At 41.5% G+C, this 20,723-nt stretch overlaps 1 protein-coding gene across 1 annotated transcript in view; it reads left to right on the plus strand.

Annotated features, from left to right (window-relative positions):
• Window positions 1–19,807, plus strand: part of CMYA5 (cardiomyopathy associated 5) — an 89,852-nt gene extending 70,045 nt beyond the window's left edge. Inside the window, exons 10-13 of the mRNA XM_045496675.1 lie at window positions 10,549–10,682; window positions 11,954–12,053; window positions 14,148–14,321; window positions 18,993–19,807. Coding sequence (XP_045352631.1) covers window positions 10,549–10,682; window positions 11,954–12,053; window positions 14,148–14,321; window positions 18,993–19,239 — 655 coding nt within the window. The 3' untranslated portion in view covers window positions 19,240–19,807. The remainder of the gene's footprint in view (window positions 1–10,548; window positions 10,683–11,953; window positions 12,054–14,147; window positions 14,322–18,992) is intronic.
• Window positions 19,808–20,723: the final 916 nt, after the last annotated feature.

The raw sequence follows: 20,723 nt of genomic DNA on the forward strand, positions 1-20,723 counted from the left end.
TATAAAACATTATGAACTATTTAACTATGATCTGTATTGTTGCATCTCTAAGATAACAACTGTACACAGCTAGTCAGATAGTAGAATTGATAAACAAACTTAAAACTTGATCACCTCTAGTCAAAATGCAAACAATCCCTACTGTTCCATTCTATTAGAACCACATTCTTCACTTCGGTTCTCTGTACAGCAGTACATAATTAGAGTTATTTTTGTCTTGGAAAGAACAGTAAGCCAAGAGTTATCTGATCCCACTCACTTGTTGTCTCCATGAAGGGATCATTATGTAAATTTGCAGCCTCAGTGTCTGGGACACTATCTGGCATATTGTAAGTACTCAATAAATATGTGTTACCTATGAGTTAATATCAATTAGCACTGAACACATAATACTGATACCAACAAGAAAAGTTAGGCCGGATTTGAGGATAATCTCTTACTCAAAATGGGAACAAAATAACCTGTGCTGAAAAGTAGCACAGAATGGTGAATGAATTAATTTTAGTGCTTGGGTGCTTAGCTAGGAAATAAGACCAGCCTAGTTCATGGACTAGAAACTATTTAATGGATCACTCTATGGCACTTATAATCTTGGTCACATAACCTTTTCATTGGTTCTGGGTTCTATCCAAAAATCTTACGCTAAACCAGATCCAAAAATCGATACAGAGGTCACTGTTGGGGAGTAAATGGGATCAAAGATTCTTTCTTTTTGATGTGGTGTGTTTGGGTGAGGATGGGCAACTTATCTGTGTAGATATTCAATAAAGTTCTGTTAAATGAATGAATGAGTGAATGAATGAGGGGAGTAGCCAGCCTCCTTCTGGCCTTGCCACCCTCAGGTCATCTAGCTGGCTAGAGTCTCTGGTACAGTAGAGAGGGAAGGCTAAAGCGAATTGAGAACTAAATGAGTTCATGTCTCTTTCTCACCTTCAATTTCTGAAGAGACAGATAGCCTTAAAGGCTCTGATCTGGAGTAGGAAGAGAAGTTGAAAGGAAATGAAAAGAATGGAGAAAAGGATGAGTAACATGAACGTACACACACACAGGGAGGGCATTGATTACCGTTTAGACTGGGGAATCTGTTCTGCCAGAACAGAAGGACCTGCATCTTCAGACCAACATTCATTCTCCCAGTATGATGGCCTCTAAATGTTCCAATTTAAGACCAAAGGTGCTGGGCAAACTCTTACAGTGAGTGTTTGAATGGAGTGAGCCTACTGAGCCCCCAAGTTCCATGACGTGGTATCTGAAATAGCCAAGCAATTGCCTCCATTCCGTAATCCTCACAGAAAACGCATTTGCATATTTTTGTGTGTGGGCATCATGGCTGGGTCCCAGCAGTCGGCCCCTGTTGGGATTGGGCGGTGGGCGGGAGTGACAATCCCCGGCTTGTGTGTGGGGGCTGAGGGAGCTCCTACTCACCCTTTCCTGTTTTTCTTTGAATGCTCTCCTCAGGTTGGGTGGGCTCAAAACACTTTCAAAAATTTTCCACCGCTCGGCTGTTTCCTCAGCTGTTCTGTCTCTCCTGTGTGGAGAGAAGTCAGCAGAACTGTGGGTGGAGGAGGGAAAACTGAGAGAAATATAGTACAGGGATTAGCTGTGTGGGCTGTGCAGAGAGAAGCTGTGTACTGAATGACAAATCTGTGAGACTCAATACACCACAAAAGTAGTTGGTAGTGAACTTCCTGCCCCTTCCCCTGCCACCCTGGCTGTGGCTGTAGGGTGGAGAAACCCTCCCTGGGTCTCCCTCCCCAGAAGCATCCCCAGGGTGAGCTGGGGTCTGGGTGCTGGGCCTGTAAACTCATGTTCCTCCTGCTTCCAGCATTCAGGGCCACACATGGTGGGGCAGGAACAGAATTGTCTCTCATGGTTGGGTTTTCTAGCTGGGGACAGATGCCACTCTGTCTGTATAATAAAGACAAATAGGGGCGAGTTTTCTAATGAACTTAGTACCTGAATAGGATATGAAGAATCCCAGCATTTCTTTCTTTTTAAAAAAACTTTGTACCAAATTTTCGGCTGGATAGGTGATGACCAATTGTCAACAGCAAATGATTTGACCTTCAAATCATTGACTTCCTCCTCCTGGAGGAGGCAGTTATTCCTGCTCCAAGCTTGCTTCACAGGATGATAGGAGGATCATTGACATGAACAGGCCAAAATTTATTGAGTATTTAAGAGCTAATAGCCAATCTTTACATGGTATTGTTTTCCTGACCCAGGTAATATCTCTCAGCAAGGAGCACTTGGGAGAGTGAGTTATGGGATGATTCCCACTCCCTTACCCAGGATTCTTGGCATTTAGCTTTTCCTAAAAGAAATCTTTCTTCCCAAATGAATCTAATTGACTTTGATCATTTACAATCCTATACACCTCCTGGTTGTATAGTAAAACCTCAGTCAATGAAAACCCAGACTGTTCCTTCACTTCTACCTATGTTCTGTCAATTTCCAAAAGGATTCAAGTTGTTCACTGTAAAAGACCTAGACATAATAGAATGACTAGAAACAATCATGTAAGAACAAGAGCCAGATCATGCAGGGGTGAGGAGATTGTATCAGAAAGTACAGGTTAAGAACAGTAGCTCAATGGAACATAAAATTTCAATCTGAACTTCCTGGTAGCTAAGGTGAAAACAAGAGAGGGGGAGACAGCAAGAGGGAGAAAGAGATTACATAACTCGTCTTTTTATAAAAAGGAAGCATAACATTTCACTAAGAGACAATTATATTTCTTGACATTCAGCTCTAAGATGAATTTTTCATGTAGATCTTTATATAAGGGCTATTGAACAAGATAATAGTGATTGTCTTTAAGAGCAGTTTTACAAAAATTGCAAAAACATTGCCGATGTAATCATTTTTTAAACAAGGTCTGAAAATATAATGTTAAATCACCATTCCAGGCGGGTGGTGCTATAGGGACCTCAAGTAATTGTCTACATATGTGGGCTTAAAGTGGTTAAGGAAAATTTAGAGAATCCAGAGGAATGGATGTTACTAGACTCCTGGGCTTCTCTGCCTGAAATAGAAATGCTATCATTCAGGCTTGGGAGGGGAATTACAGAGAAAACAAAAATCCAGGATCCTTCTGCTGGAATCCTTTGGCTCACTTAGATTTTTGTGAGAAATCTAATTACAGGAGAGCCTGAGTCCCAAGGTTGGCAGTGTTCAGCCCTCGTGTTCCTACGCTATTATGAATAGTGATGTTTAGTTAACACTGAATCTCATAATGTCCTCATTTATCAAAAGAAAAATGGTCCTGTTCAAAAATTTTTATTTTACCAAGTTAAAAAAAAATCCATATATAAATAATTTTCTTCTTAATCCTGATTTAACTAAAGTTTTTCATCTTAAAACAGAAAGTTCCATGTTTATACAGTTTAGGTTTTTAAAATGGCTTCCAACAGCAAAAGTTAGTTCTTGCATTTAATGTTGCTTATGTTCTCATGGATTTTTCTTCTTTTTCCTATTTCTCCCTCCCATCCCGTCTCATCCCACTCTATCTTATGAGTGTGTTTTCCAAACCTAACTGATCATAAAAATCAACTGGGTTGCTTGTAAAAGCTTAGATTCACAGGCCTCCTTAAGAAATTCCAATTCAGAAGGTCTAATGTGTCCGGGCAGGTCTGGGAAACACTACTAGCTGGTCCCCTAGGGCCCAGCCGTGTGCTCTGTTCACAGTTCACATGAAATGGTGTTGACTGACTGGCTGAATGTTGGTGCGGCCAACAGGAATGCTAGCAAGAACCCACTGTGTTTTTAACAAACAATTTGTACTTAGCCATCTGTTGTGCACTGCAGTGACAGCACCATCCGTAGGCTGCTTCCAGGAGTAATGGCACTGGATTCCTCCATATTGTTTGTACACATGCCGCCCCCCTCTGCCGGGGAGAAAACATGCTAAGTCTAGGTGTTAGACACGGCAACGCAGAGGCAGTCACTCCTCAGTATTACCAGCCCCTCAGGTTCCCTAAAACACACATACACTCCTTTCTTCCATCCCACACAAATTGTCGAATTATCGAATTCCTAGAGAAGCTACTATACAAAATTCAAATTAACACGTGTTCTGCAAACACATTCAACCAACTCCTGAGCTTGTAATATAGCTCTAAAAGTAAATTATTTAATTAATTTTGGATAATATCCAAATGGTACAAAATTCAAAAGATACAAAGGGATACAGTGAAAATTAAGTCTCCTTTCTATTTATCTGTCACCTATTCAATTCTTCTCCCTGGAGGCAACTACTCTTACCTGATTCATATTTTTCCTTTCAGATGTGTGTATACAAACATCTCTATATTTTTGCAACCAATGGTAGCATACTATAGATATTTCTACCACCCTTGCTTTTCTTATTTAAAAATATTTCTTGGTGAGTATCCTGTACCAATAGATATGGAACTGTCTCAATTCTAAGAACAATTCCATTATATTCTGGTTTAAGAATATAATTTAATTTATTTAACCAATTGAAAGGTACTTAAGTTGTTTCCATTTTCTTGCTATCACAAACAATGCTGCAGAAAAAACCTTATCATATATCATTTCACACGTGTACCAGAATATCTGTAATTCCTAGAAATACAATGACTGGGGTACCTGGGTGGCTCAGTTGGTTAAGCATCCAACTCTTGATTTCACTCAAGTCATAATCTCATGGTTTGTGAGATTGAGCCCCACATGGGTCTCTGTGCTGACAGCATGGAGCCTGCTTGGAATTCTCTCTCTCCTTCTCTCTCTGCCCCTTCCCTGCACGGGTACACACACTCTCGCTCTCTCTTTCTCTCAAAATAAATAAACATTGAAAAAATTCTTTAGAAATAGAATGACTGGATAGAGGTTTTACATTTTGGATTTTGATAGATATTACCAAACTGTTTACGTAGAGGTTGTGGCTGTTACACACAGGCTAGAAGCATACAAAAAGAGTGCTTTGTTCTTCATATCCTAGCCTGCATAGGGTATGATAAAACTTTTGATCTTTGACAACTTGATAGGTAGAAGATAGAATCTTATTATAGTTTCAGTGTGCATTACTATTAATAGGTTGAACATCATTTCATATGTTTCGGAGCCATGTACTTTCTTTCCTGTGAACTATTCATTTCCTTTACCTATTTTTTTTTTCCTGTTGGACTATAGTTTTTTCCTTATTGATTTGTAGAAGTTCTTTGGTTTTTAAAGAATGTTAGTACTCATCTACAACATGGGTTGCTAATTTCTTTTGAAGGTTTTTTGCCATGCATAATTTTTAAATTGATTTGTAGTTGATATTCAATATTATATTAGGTTCAGGCATATGACATAGTGATTTATTTTTATTTATTTATTTATTTTAATTTTTTTTTTCAACGTTTATTTATTTTTGGGACAGAGAGAGACAGAGCATGAACGGGGGAGGGGCAGAGAGAGAGGGAGACACAGAATCGGAAACAGGCTCCAGGCTCTGAGCCATCAGCCCAGAGCCCGATGCGGGGCTCGAACTCACGGACCTCGAGATCGTGACCTGGCTGAAGTCGGACGCTTAACCGACTGCGCCACCCAGGCGCCCCAACATAGTGATTTAATACGTATCTACCTTACACAATAAGGTAGATCACAATAAATGTAGCTACCATCTTTTAGCATACAAAGTTATTATATACTATTAACATACTATTAACTGTACTAACATACAGTATTCCCAATACTGTACCTTGTATCCTCATATCTTATTTTATAAGTAGAAGTTTGTATCTTTTAATCCCCTTCTCCTATATCACCCATCCTCCCACCCCTCTCCCCTCTGGCAACCACCAGATGGTTCTCTGTATTTATGAGTCTGTTTCTGTTTTGTTTGCTCATTTTTCTTTGGATTCCACATATAAGTGAAATCATATGGTATTTGTCTTTGTCTGACTTAGCATTGTTTCACTTAGCATTATACACTCTAGGTCCATCCATGTTGTTACAAATGGCAAGATTTTGTTCTTTTTTATAGCTGAGTATTATTCCATTGTGAGATAGGTCTGTAGGCCTAGATATAGAAATATCTCACATCCTCTTTAATCCATCGATGGACCCTTAGGTTGTTTCCGTTTTTTGGCTATTGTAAATAATGTTGCAGTGAACATGGGGATGCAGGTGTCTTTTTAAGTTAGTGTTTTCATATTCTTTGGATAAATACCCAGCAGTGAAATTGCTAGATGATATGGTTGCTCTGTTTTTAATTTTTTGAGGACCCTCCGTACTGTCTTCCACAGTGGCTGCACCATTTTGCATTCCCACCAACAGTACACAAGGGTTCCCTTTTCTCCACATTCTTGCCAATGGTTGTTACTCCTTATCTTTTTGATAATAGCTATTCTAACAGGTGTGAGGTGCCATCTATTGTGGTTTTGACTGATGTCTCTGTGGTGATGAATCATGTTGCATATGCCATGTATACCTTTTGATATTATTTTAGTTGAATTTATCAATCTCTTTTTAAAATAGCTTTTAGTTTTTGTCTCCTATTTAAAAATCCTCTCTGTTATGTTTTTTTTAGTATCCACTGATTTCATTTTTAAAAACTAGATCTTTTATCATCTGAAATTTATTTCAGTAGCAAGTGTGAAATTAGTAATCCAACTTTATTTTTTCAGTATGACTATCCAGCTGTCCGAGGAAGAAAACCCATCATTTGACCTTCTGATTTGAAATACTTCCATTTTTATCTACTTAAGAGCCTGTGTTTGGCTCCATTCCTGACCTTTATAATCTGTCACGTGTTCTATTGATCCATCTATTTATGTCCCAGTGCCATGCAGTTTTCATTACCTTAGCTTTGTAATTTAGAACTCTTGGTAGGTTAGGTTGCCCCTGCGTGACTTCTTTTTTTAACCTCATGTCCATGTCTCCAACTTATAGGAATGCTTTTAATATTTTCTCATTGAGCATTAGGTCCCTAATGGTTTTTTACTTCATGAAGACCCTTTTCAATTCCCACGTAAAATGATTCTTGCCCCATTGTCTGTATGGTAGGTTGTGTCAAACTTTAGACTGCCTTGTGAAAGGTCTCAAGCTACAAAGGCCTTCCTTATATTGGGCGGACATTGGCTCCCAGTGGCTTCCACTCATTTGCCTTCTGAAACAACAGAAGAGGGGAACAGTCTGATTTACCATAGCCTTTTGGACTTCTGTGGTTCTCCTTGAAAGTTTCTCTCTATAGCACTGGAGTTTAACAAATGTCGTTTGTTCTACCAGTGGAGAGATGAGCAGCTGAAAGTCTTTCAAAGACCTGCTGAGCACAGAAAGGTGGGATTGTACTCCTCAGCATGCTTATGCTCCACCAGCAATCTGCTAATTGCTGATGCATCAGGGTTTCTAGATGCTTCCTTGCCCTCACATTCCTGAAAACTGCACATAGAGAGCTGTCCCCTACACTGCAGTATGGCTCTTGTAGGGAGAATTCCACACTTATGACCCAAAGTGAGGCCATCTGACTCACATTTCTTATTGTCTTTTGAATTTTACTCTTGGCTTTAGACTTCTCACATAGATCAGTCATAGTACTGATGAGGCTAACATCCCTCTTACCTAAGCACCAACAACTTGCTGTGGTTCCATGTGTTGTGTAATCACTTACCTCAGTTTGGATATTCTGTGAATCTGGGTCCTACTGCAAACTACACTTTGAATAAGTCATGTGGGTTCGGTTGCAGTGATGATGTTTTTGTTTCTGCAATTAAAAAAATTATCATCTGTGGAAGAGTGCCACTCTTCAGATTTCAAATTCCAAATTTTTAAGTCTTTATTGGGTGGGGCCCTGGGTGGTTCAGTCCGTTAAGCGCCCTACTTCTGCTTGGGTCATGATCATGTGGTTCGTGAGTTTGAGCCCTGTGTCAGGCTCTGTGCTGACAGCTTGGAGCCGGGAGCCTGCTTCAGATTCTGTGTCTCCCTCTCTCTGCCGCTCCCCTGCTCACACTCTGTGTTTCTCTCTCTCTCTCCCTCTCTAAAAAAAAATAAACATTAAAAAAAGTTTTTATTTGGCTACAAAGCAAGGAAAGCTAATATGAGGAATTTTATGGCATTCAAGTGATGAGGTCAGACAAGTAAAAAGACATGGAGATAAACCATTTGTATGTGAGATTTTTTGCTTTGTTCTTGGTGCTGGAGCATAAGATGACAACTTGTCACCAATAAAACTCTATGACATTTCACATCATTTTCGTGCTCATGCCTAGTGCTTTTATTTCACAGATGCAATGAGGGCATCGTGCATATCTATCAACTCTGCATGGCCTGTTCACATACTGAAAGCAGGATCTGATCCCATATTCTGACTTCAATACCGTGTAGACCTTTATTCTTTAAATGAGTGGTGAGACATAGGATGCAGTTGATTATATATTTGGAATTCTTTCCTTGACAAACTTCCTAAAACTTCAAGGCAAACACTTCCCCCAAATCAGTATTTTTGGTATTTAACAATCTCATTGTTATGAAATGAAGCCAGCATGTTTTATCCCTTCTCTGAAACTAAAATTTCCTCACCTAGTCTTGCTAAATGCCCCTCAGGCTTCAGGGTAACAGGGTCTGGGCACACAAGTGATTGACAGACATTTATTTCATGAGTGAATGAAGTTAATTCAGTACAGGCCCAAGTGTGCTTACTGAGACAATAATTTTACAGCTTATTATAATTAGCATACATTTAAAACATCTCTTTAGTCATCAAATCAAATAAGATAAGCAATATATCCACCCCAGAATAATATGCTAGATATTAGTCAGGAATTACATTCTTAATCATAGGACGTGGGTTTTCATTAACTAACTGAAGCATAATTAGTTGTCTGTGAACATGTGGCTCATTGATCCCCTGTGCATCTAAAGATAGTGCTTGTGGAGGGCTGGGTCAGGTGGTAGGTTCTGAAATAACCACCAATAACATCTGAGTAGTCTCCAGCGGTCTCTTCCAGACAGGGCACTAAATAGCATATACACAAATAGACCCAGTCTGCTCCCCTCCTCTGTCCCCTTCTTTCTGAGGAAGACGGGGTGTTTTTTCACTTTTAGACGTGGTGGGGGAGGGCATTGTTACTTTGTACATATTTCCTGCTTTTGAAAACGTTTTGATTAGTTTGTTTTTTCAATCAATGATGCTTTTTCCTTCTTCTGATTCTCCATGGTGTTCTCTAAGGCAGGTACTGAGAAGTGAAATAAATCTACAGAAGTAGAAGTGACCTGAAAAAAATCTTTGATTCAAACACTTTTGTAGTACATTTGTTGATAACAAACACAAAGAAAAACAAAAACAAACAAGCAAACGGATTAAAAAAAAAAACAAAACTTTCTTCTGAGAATGAGCAGGAAGGGTATTGTACTATTGTTTTCACTGACCATTATCCAAAGGCAAGATCTCCAGGGAACAGAGCCTGGCATTAGCACTCAAATTAGGAATTCCTTAGTAAGGAGCCTAACTTGTAACTCTCTCCAAAGCCTCTCCAAATAGAGGCTGAAAAAACAGAGCACTTGTGTAATTTACTTGTATACATGCTCTGGGTCATGCTATCAAGCAGATCAAGAGAATAGAAAAGAGGCACAAACTACTTCAGCTCCCCAGCAAGTTCTGAGAGCTCTCTGTTCAAATCCAGCAAGTCTGTATGTGTTTAAATGGTTGGGCTGTTGTAAGCCCGCTGCCACTTAGATACCACTACCAGCCTTTTATCTTAATCTACATGGGAGATTTAGAAACAGAAACTTTGGGGATTTTATTTGGCAATTAGAACTTGCTTTTCTTGCTTGGACTAAACTTGCTTTACAAGATACTGTCTTCTAGGGGCGCCTAGGCTACTCAGTCGGTTAAGCGTCTGACTCTTGATACCAGCTCAGGTCATGATCCCAGGGTTGTGGGATCAAGCCCCGCATCGGGCTCTAAGCTGACAGTGAGGAGCCTGCTTTGGATTCTCTCTCTCTCTCTCTCTCTCTCTCTCTCTCTCTGCCCCTTCCCTGCTTACTCTCTTTCTCTCAAAGTAAATAAACTTAAATATTTTTTAAAAGATATTGTATTCTTTAGGGCTCTTCTGTTTCTATAACTTGACTGGCTTTTGTATGATGGCCATGTACAAAATCATCACTCACCTTAAGTTTTCCACTATGCTGGATCTGCTAATTAGATATTAGGATCTGTGGTATTATAGATTGGCTTAACATCATCTTAATCCAGAAATGCCCTCTTAGGCAGAAATTGATAAAGTAATATATTCTTGCAGACTCATTAACCACAAAATTAGTCTGTTTTCTGAATTAAAAAAAAAAAGTTTGGTTCATTTCAGGAGCATTCTGGAAGGCATATATTGGACAAAGTTGACAAAGGTAGAAGTGATTTGATTAAGTAATCTTAGTGGACCATAAACATTTTGTAGAATCGGGCTTGCTAACTCGGTGGTCACCAAAAGGGAAAAATGAGTTATTTGTTGTTAATAAAAAATGTTCATTCACTCCAGGATTGAAATATGATGAGTTGTTTAGCGTGTGACCCAGTATTTAAATTAGTTTTTCTTTTGTGTTTAGATCCTTCTCTGGAATTAAAGGACTCCAGCTGAAAGTTAACCTCCAACCCAATGACAATTACTTTTTCTACGTGAGAGCCATCAATGCATTTGGGGCAAGCGAGCAGAGTGAAGCTGCCCTCATTTCCACCAGAGGTACTTCTTTTTCATACACACACAGAGAACTATTTCCAAGCATTTCCATTTCTTTCCTTCTAACACCTAGAGAAGACACTGTAGAAGACTACTTCTTAAAGCTCCAACCTCTTGGACTAGGTTCTTGGCATGAGGACCCAACATTGGTTAAAGACCAAGATATTTCTTTTAGATTTCTGGTTTAAGAAGTTCTCAACCTTGGCTACCCATTAGCCATCAGTCAGGGTACTTAAAAAAGACCGATGTTGGGGCCCCACTTATGGAGACTCTGATCTGATTGATCTGGAGATGCATATGGGCTCTGACATGTGTTTTTAATCCCCCCAGATGATTCTTGTTTGGCTCTCAATGTGCTATAATTAGTGGGCATGTTTTGAGTGTGTGTTAGGGACAGTGGGATGGGGATATTCTTATTTTATTACACTGTAAACTCTTTGAGCAAGCTTCCAGTCTCATTCTTCTGTTTATTTCTGGTGCCTAGCACATAGTTTGTGCCAATTAATGTTTGTTGAATAAATGAGTGAATAACTCAAGGAAGTGATAAAGCTGTTCAATGACATTTTGGAGAAAATAGCCAAATGATGCCAATAAAAAAATACTTGGCTGTTCTCAATTATTGTGAAAAGTGAGAGATGCGAAGGTGATCATTTTCTTATCTTACCCTCGACCCAAAGATGGCAGAAGATTGAGGGCGGTACATCAAGTGATTTGCTTAACCAGCAAAAACTTGTGCACATGCCTTGTTTGTGATGTGGTCAGGGCCAGCCTGATGTTTACAGGAGAGGACATGAGGGCTGCCTTCCCAGAAATATTTCCCCTCCAGTCCTAATATGGTGCCTGGATCTTCCACTGTTAGAACCACTCCCTCGGCTGACACCAGTGCATCTTCAGACTTTCATGTGCGCGTGAATCTCCCGAGGAGCCTGAGAAAATGTAGATTTTGGTTCAGGAGGTCGGGACGGGCCTGAGCTTCTGCATTTCTAGCCAGTTTCCACGTGATGTTGCCGGCCAGAGGAGCACAGTTTGCATAGCAGAGGGAGCTCGACTATGCGAGGCGCACCGCAGCACCAGGTGCAGGCACGTGGTCATTAGCACTCACCCAGGCCTTGTTTGTCATGGATGAGATTTCCAGCTTGTGGATCTGAAGACACTGAGCAGGGCATTTTGATGTCAGGGGAGAGGGAGACTGCAGTCTGAAATGTGGGGCTTGGCCCAGGGACAGCACTTACTATTGTGGTCATCTTATAATCTTATGTTCATAACTGCAATAGGAACCCGATTTCTTCTGTTGCGAGAAACGGCTCATCCTGCCCTGCAGATTTCCTCAAATGGGACAGTGATCAGCTTCGCTGAGAGGAGACGGCTGACGGAGTAAGTTGAGTGTTCTGAGAGGGGTGTCGCCCTGGTGTGGCCTTGCCTGCGCATGTTCTTGGTTTAATGGACATACCTGGGAGTATAGTACCGAATATCATCACGAGCACACCCATACGGTTCGGGTACGGCTCATCACTAGGGAGAAAGTGCCAGTAGTTCCTAAGTTGGAGTAAGTGTCAGTATTTGTATTGCAAACACAAGCACAGATGGTTTTGCTTAAAACATAGGCTGTTTTCAGGTACCATCTCTGATTTAATGAAAAAAAGAGTCTAGGCTAAATTCTTCTGTTATTTTCAATAGCAGACCAGGTTTTGAAGAGAGGAGAATGACATTTTGTTGAGTTTCTGATTCTGGCCACAGGGAGGACTTTCAGAGTTTCAGACTTTCTTGTCCCTCCCCACCCAGGAGCTCCCAGAAAAAGGAGTACTAAAGAGCCAAAAGCCGAGGGCCCCATGGGGAGACTGATCTGCAATTTGCTTGCGATCTGTCACGGTCATTGTGAGGGGCAAATGGTCAAATGGGAGAAAGTATGTGAAGACTTTTGAAAAGTGTAAAACATGTGAGACACAGGCAGCTGTTGGCGTGGATGTGCCTCCCACATGGCTGCCGGCAAGCCCTCAGTCCCTCACTGTGGCTGCCAGCAATGACCTGTGTGGTTTTCCCTTCTGGTTGCTGTTCACCGTATTCACTACAGCGCATGGCCCAGCTCAAGTGCTAGCTGCTCCTGGAAGTCTTCTCTGGGCCCCAGCGCCCTTTGATCTTACCTGTGAAAAGGTCTGAGCGCAGGTGGATTGTTTGTTAGCCACTCTGTCTTGAATAATCCTCAAGGAGCAGCCCTGTATTCTGCATCTTTGAATTCCCAGTATCTAGCATGGGGCCTGGAATGTTGTAGGTGCTAAAAAATATACAAATAAGTGAATTCAGAGGAAAAAAAGATTTAAGAAATAGATTGGGCTTTTCTTTTTCTGATTTTTCAAAAAATCAAAAAGAAAAAAAATAGACTGGAAGTTGGTTAGAGTTCATAGATGGTAACTGATGGTAACTGTAATGTATTTCATAGACCTTTATTTATTATTAACCTGAAAATTAGCCCATAAATATCAGGCAGCCAGGCTTTGCTCAGAGAGCAAGGGCCTGTCAGTATCCACCTCTTTGAAAGGAGGTTGTTGGGTAAAGACACGAGAAAGTGAAATACATTCCTTTGCATTAATCATTTTCTCATCTGTTAAAAAGGAGAGGGTGCTGACTGAATATTAACACTGCTTAAATTAAAAATGCTTCCTTGCTGTCTCAGCCATTTCAAAGCAGGATTGAGTACTTCATGCAAACAAGGTCACCCATCAGCAGTTGAAAGTGCTTGGGTTCATTTCACGGTGCCTGTTACAAAAATAGCTAAGGTGAGACAAAAGGAGACCTTTCAATAACCTCTCCGGTGCCCCTACTACAATCCAAAGAGGCCAGAGTCCCAAAGACTGTTGACCACAGCTTCTACAAAGCACACTCATCACTCCTGATCAGTTCTACACTCTGCTCTGGCCTCACCGGCTGTCTTGCCATTTAAGAGCTGCACCTCGTTTGGTCTCTGTGCCCAGTAAGGTCAGCAAACACCGGAACTCATTGTTAAAGAAGATTTTGGAGACTCCTCCCCTACCTCCTCCTCCTTTTCTTCCTCTTCTCTTGATGTTTTGGAAAAAAACTTTGCAAGTTATGTTCTCTTGGACCTCCCCACCTTCCTCCCTTGTATTTCCTCACTCTCCCTGAAAACAGAGATGGTGCCATGTCTTTTTTTCCCCTGCCATTATTCTAATTATTTCCTGGCTCTTAGCTCCTTCAAGAGATGCAGTATACTATACATGCATGGTGTATGTGGCAGCAGAAATATGTTGAATGCATGTTGAAAATTTGTGCAGTTCTGTGGCAATGAGCTCAAAGTTGGGGGCACAATGGACAACAAATGTCTCTAGTCAAATTCCAGCAGTTTCCAAGGATAGAATCCTGCCTAAACTGTGTGCAACTGTGTGAATGTGGATGTTTAGGAGATCAAAGCTGGTGATACCTGTGCTAGGCTTAAGTGATCCACTTTGTCTGCAGAATCCCCTCAGTGCTGGGTGAGGAGCTGCCTGCCTGTGGCCAGCATTACTGGGAAACCACAGTCACAGACTGCCCAGCTTACCGACTTGGCATCTGCTCCCGTTCAGCTGTGCAGGCTGGTACCCTGGGACAAGGGGAGACTTCGTGGTACATGCACTGCTCTGAGCCACAGAGGTAAGCTGGAGCCTTGCTTCCCTTCTTGGTCAAAGTGTTATGAGTTAATGTGTAGGCAGAGGTCTCTGAGGCACCTAACAAGTAGTATCTTACTTCCCTGTCCAAGTCTGAGCCGACAAAGAAAGAAAACAAAAGAGTCAAACATATGAAGACTAAACTGTTAGTCTGATTACTGAGGAAGCCAACTTTAGTGAATGTGATTCATACCTGAGGAAAGGAGATTTCTTACATTGAACCCTATTAATAGATTTCACCCGGCCATGCCACCTTCCCCACCCTGCATGGCAGAGTTTGTCCCTGGAGAAACAAAAAAGGAAGTATGTTTCATCAGTCAGCTCATTCTCCAAAGATAGTGAGGAGTGACCTCTATGCCACGCATGGCCAATTTCTCCTTCTAAACTCACCTGAGGGTGGAGGAGGTGACAAGGGTAGTACTAAAAAGCTTCCTCCCCAGCGGAATCAACAGGAGTGAGAAAAGAAGTGAGTCCCCGATACCCCTCTCATTGGTCCATATCAGGAATTGGCAAACTATAGCCTACAGGTCAAATAGGACCACGGCCTGTTTTTGTAAGATTTTACTGATAGTATTATTGTAATACAGTCATGCTCATTAGTTTACATATTGTCTGTGGCTACTTTTGCATGTCAATGGCAGAGCTGACTAGTCATAACAGCAACCAGTGACCCCCAGAGCCTAAAATATTTACTATGTGACCCTTTACAGAAAAAGTTTGCTAACTGTATTAGTTGTAGTTTTGTTTGGTTGGTTACTATGGTAAACACCATAACCTGTGTTAGTCTCAGAGAGATGAGGCAAGCATGGAATGGTCTGAATATGCTCACAGGGTGGTCTTTATTAGAAACCTGACTTTAGTCCTGGCCCCATCCTTGATTAGCCTCCCGTTGGCTACTCACCAGGAGTCAGTGAACCCTTTGAGCATACCTAATAGACCTCATCTATCTTGTCAAGGGACAGGGATGCCTGGTCTGCTGCATTTTTGGGTTGTGAGGATCACATGAAGTCAGGTACAGGGGAGAGTCTTGAAATTGTAAAGTATCAGGAAAATGTGAGGCATTATTCAAATGTAATGCTTTAAAAAGGAAGACTTCAGTGCTCACAAGTTCCCAGAAAAAGGCCCACAGATTGGGATTTTGCATATCTCTGGCTGCACATTCCTCCCTGTATCCTATTTGACAGAGTTTGATTTTCTGACATGGTTCATAAGGACACTATCTCCAAGAGCTATTTAAAGTCACATTTCATCAAGTCAGAGCAATTATGATAATTGATGTTCATTGCTGTGCAATGCTTAAGGGCCTAGCCCCTGCCTGGAGTTTAAAATCTCTCAAACCCAGAAATTATAATGAGTAGATTTAGAGCTGGAACCAGATATTGATTTCATGAACCAGATAGTGATTTCGTGAAAATTTCCTTAGGGACTTGAATCTTTTTATTTATTTATTTCTTAACATTTTAAAAAAGTTTATTTATTTTGAAAGAGAGAGAGAGAGAGAACATGAGCTAGGGAAGGGCACAGAGAGAGAGAGAGAGAGAGAGAGAGAGAGAGAGAGATCTCAAGCAGGCTCTGCAGGGTCAGCATGGGCCTGGTGCAGGGCTTGAACTTAACTAATTGTGAAATCATGACCTGAGCTGAAATCAAGAGTCAGATGCTTCACTAACTGAGCCACCCAGGCGCCCCAACACTTGAATCTTTGAAACCCCAAAACCATAGATTAGCCTCCAGTAACAAATTTCTAGACTCTAGAAAACAGAATTGTATCTTGTCAACAGGTTCAACAAGTTTGGTCTTCGGCTCTTTCAGGCCCAGGGTAGGCTCTGTGGGTTCCGGGAGGAAGAGTGTGCCTGTCTGTGTGGTCACAGCACAGAGAGGTCAAGCCTTGAGTGCCTTCATTTCATGTTTCAAATAGAGCACCCCACCTTAAGGCGCTGTGATAACCACTGTAGCAGACCCCTCTCTGTTTCACTTTTCAGGCTTCATGATTTTAAACCAAACTGTATTACTCTTGATACTACTTCGGTAGAATCTAAGGTTTAAGATATTATAGGTGGAAAGGAGAAATGGAGAGGGTCTGAGGACATAGAATCAACTGGACTTCTTCCTGCCCACTCCTATACTTTCTCCCCTAGTTCACAGCCTTTTCACCTCCTCCACCACAGCTACTATGCCTGTACCTTCCAGGGCGAGGTCTGCACCCATGCCACACTATCCTGTGTGTTGCAACTGGCAAATATTTCTAGAATATCATTTCCATCATGTCCCTTGTGTTTTTGCTCAAAAATCTACAAACATCTACAGTTTGTAGATGGGACCACAGTCAAGACAGGAATCCAGGAATAATATGACCAGGAAGGGGGAAGGATGAGGAGACCCAAGGGGAGTAAACCATCATGACCAAAAGGGGCTGGACTCAGTCTTGGCCAGTAGTGAGATTCACAGAGGTGAGCCCACCGGGACGTGGGGGCCCCAGTAGAGCAGTTCCAGAGTTACACGGGTATCTAGAATCAAGTTTCGATCTTTGTCCGAAAGACACCAGCAGTCCCAAGAAGGGGCAGGCAAAAGCTGGGCAGGGAAGAGGGCTCCAGGCAGACAGGCTTGGTTTCAGGCCAGAGTGGAGGCTAGAGAAGGAACTGATATGCTGGATAGGAAATGGAGGTGGAAGCAGGGCAGGGCAGGGCAGGGCAGATTCCAGGCCCTGCAGAACTGGTGGAGCCAAGGCTTTGAGGAATGTCTCTCCCTCCTTGGCCTCTATGGTGGGGACTAGCTCAGGGACTGACTGGGGCTGGGCCTGTGAGCACCAGGGGCCTTCTAAGCATGACTTGGGGAAAATAGCTCAGTAGGGCATTCAGAACTCTCTAGACCAGTGGTATGCAATAAAAAATTCTATGAAGATAGAAAAATGGTGTCACAGATGGCTTTTGAACACTTGAAATATGGCTACGAGGACTGCAGAATTGGACATTGAATTTTATATCATTTTAATTTTAACTTAAGTGGCCACATGTGGCTAGTGGCAATTGTGATGGACAGGGCAGGTCTAGTTCCTGGCCCCTGACTTTACTTATTCATGTAATATCCTCACAGTCACTCACATGTCCTCTCCGAACCTGTCGGACAGATGGTGCTGTTCTCTATGACCAATGGGCTTATTTTGCCACCTCGTCATTGCTTATGCTGTCCCTGCTGGTTGGATCCCCTTCCTCTTTCCCACCTATGTCTAGTTCCAACTGTTCCTTTTTGCTGAATATGAGCTCATCTGCTCCCAAAGCCTTCTGTAAGAGTCCCAGCCTACGCTGCTGTTCCCAGTCACTGCCACTTGCAACCTTGGTCTTCTCTGTGGCTTCCAGGGCTTCCCGAGATTCTTATTGTTCTGTCAGATCTCTCACTGGCAAGACATTGAAAAGGTCCTTTATCGCTGTGTACGCCTTGCTTACTTTCACATCCCCGTGAAGCTCTGCCGTCTCACATGGTGTTTATTCTGCAGGGAAGTTGCTAGCTTCCCATTCCCAAAACACACCTGTACTCAAGCTTCTGGGCCCTTAACACTGACGTCATAGGCCTTAAGGGTCCTTGGCTTTCTCTGCCACACCAGTGCCGCTGTGCTTCCACTCCTCAGACCATCCCCACTGATCTTTCCCTCATCGCTTCTATCTCATTTTTTCCCTTCTCCCACTTTCAGGGCCCCAGCCTCTGCTTCTAAGACTTCCAGGAGAAAACACCAAACTTGGGTTACTTTTTGCCCAGAGAAATTTAGCCTCTTCTGTTGAGCGATTTCCCCTTCCTAGCCTGCTCTTTAACCTGTCCTTTCACAACCAAACAGGTCCATTAAATGTGTGTATAAACACTTTACCAATCTCTGCCCTGAGACGGAGCCTCACCCATAGCCCACTTTTAAGTGATCAACAGAGTTTTCCTCCATGGTCAGGAGGGTCTGGGTTCCCCAAGGGCAAGGACAGTACTCTGTGGTCCTTCGTAGCCCCCAGAGGGCCTAGTAAAGTGCTGGACTCACAGACATGCCCAGTGAATACTTGTTGAGTTGAATTTATTTGAATTGAAGAGAGAAATTAGAGGCAACACACCTGAGCTGCAAGGCTGCAAAAAAACATTCAGAAGATAAAAAGGAAAGTTTGTCTGGGGCGGGGGGGCATATACAAAGGATGAAGTTGGGCAAAAATAATGAAATTTTTCTTAAACTTCATAAAGGCCCTTATGTAAGTTACTTAAGAAATTTTTAAGCTGTAAAAGTAATACATTTTATGGAAGGCAAGCCTGCAGTACTTTTAAAAATACATGGCAGCCTCAAAGGAGTTTTATTCAAAAGAATGACACCATGAATGCGGTAGTTAAAACATGTGGGCAGCTGGGAAAGAATTAGAATGTTGAGAAAAATCACAAGGGAGGCATATGCTGGTTATTCTGGGACCGCCTCCTAATGTAGAAGGAGCAAAATTATTAAAAGTGTTTGTCTGTTGAGATGAGCTATGCATTTTAGCATCTAGGAGGGATCTGGTTAAAGGAATTGGGATAACATTATTGGAACTCACTGTGTACTGAAATTAATAACTGAAAAATTAGTTATCACCAAGTGATCTTCTTCACCATGGTCTTTCAAGATTTCCAGTTTTTAATTCCCCATTCTGTTTCATTTCAGATACACATTCTTCTACAGTGGCATTGTGAGCGATGTGCATGTGACAGAGCATCCCGCCAGGGTGGGCATTCTGTTGGACTACAATAACCAGAGGCTTCTCTTCATTAATGCTGAAAGTGGACAGTTGCTCTTCATCATCAGGCACAGGTTTAATGAGGGTGTTCACCCTGCCTTTGCCCTGGAGAAACCTGGAAAATGTACTTTGCACCTGGGGATTGAGCCCCCAGATTCTGCAAGGCACAAGTGATTGTTGGCTTTCAGAGTTTGCAAGAAGAATAATTCAAATTTTGGGGGTCTATTGTTCTTTCCTTTGGGTGCTATATAATCAAAACGTCTCCCATACATTCGCACTAATGATAGCTACATGCACAGTGATCAGCACGTGAGCAAAACCACCAAGGAAACCTTGACTTTCTAGGTAGCGTTTGAGTAAAGACGATGGAAAAACAACTTCTACCCTTTGCTTTATGTATGTTTGCGTTCTCCCCTAAACTAAAAGAATTTATACCTGATTTGGGCACCAGAATAGAGAAGTGGTCTTCCACCTGTTTTATTCGTGATGGACAGACAGGATATCCTTCTCTGACAAGAAACATGGGCTTTTTCCATAAGAAAGATGTCATCTCACTCCATTAACGGATGTTGGATTCTAATCATTAGAGAAGGAGTTTTAATTGTTCACAGATGATAACGAACTCTTTTGTAATAATATGTACTGTAGGACATAAGTCTCTTTTCCCTGAAATTTTAAATGTAGACAAGAGCTAGGTATTAGAAATTTCCATTTGCTAAATAAATGGCTAGAGTCTATAAAACAAAACCTGTTATATGAACTTATTACATATAACTTATGAGCCCTGCATCTCTGGACTGGGACAGACGGCCGAGTAAATGACCATCACGCTTCAGTGGGTTGTGTCACGACTAACTTTCACATAAGAATTTTACATGCGTCTTTTAAAATCTGAACACTTTTATCCCATAGTTACAGTCAACTACAGGAAGCTGGGAATCTCTTTTTGCCAAAATGAAATAGTTGGTCATTTTTAGATACTATATTGAAATCTCCTGAATTCTTCCTAAAATATGTGTGCCAAGTTGATAAATCTAGAAGGCATTTTGAGATGATTGCTCTTGTTTTCAATAATGTAAATACTTTGATCTTATTTATAGATTTTTTAAATTATGAATTCATTTCTTTCTTTTCTTGTAATTAGGAAATCATATCCTACTTTTGAGATCTGTTCTAAATTCTCTTGATTCACAGCTAGAAAATCCAAACTGGATCTGTAACTGCATTGGTAGAGCCCCTCCAAAACCATCACAACTCTGCTTTAAAATGAGAGCAGCTATGGACAAAGTGGATACTTAGTGAAATAGAAGGAACAATGTAGTGCTTTGTTGAGAATGTTCTCTTCACTTTTGTCAAGACTTAAAAGTGTTACCATCAGGTTCTGACTCATCAGCAACCCATGGGCATTATTACTTTTTTGGTGAGAATGTCATGTAATTAAAAACAGGAACAGTAGTAGCAACCACATGAATTTTAGAATTTGTCTCAGCTTGGGTTCTTCCAAAAGTAGACCTGGAGATAAAGATGCAGTGCTGGTTGTTTACACAGGAAGGAATTCTGGGAAGCACACGGGAGGAAGTGGGGAAAGTAAGACAGGAAGGGGGAAGAGCCAATAAAGGACATGTTTTATGAGTGGGGTATTGCCACTCTGAGCAACT

Source organism: Leopardus geoffroyi, chromosome A1 (assembly GCF_018350155.1).
Source record: "Leopardus geoffroyi isolate Oge1 chromosome A1, O.geoffroyi_Oge1_pat1.0, whole genome shotgun sequence".
NCBI lineage: Eukaryota > Metazoa > Chordata > Mammalia > Carnivora > Felidae > Leopardus > Leopardus geoffroyi.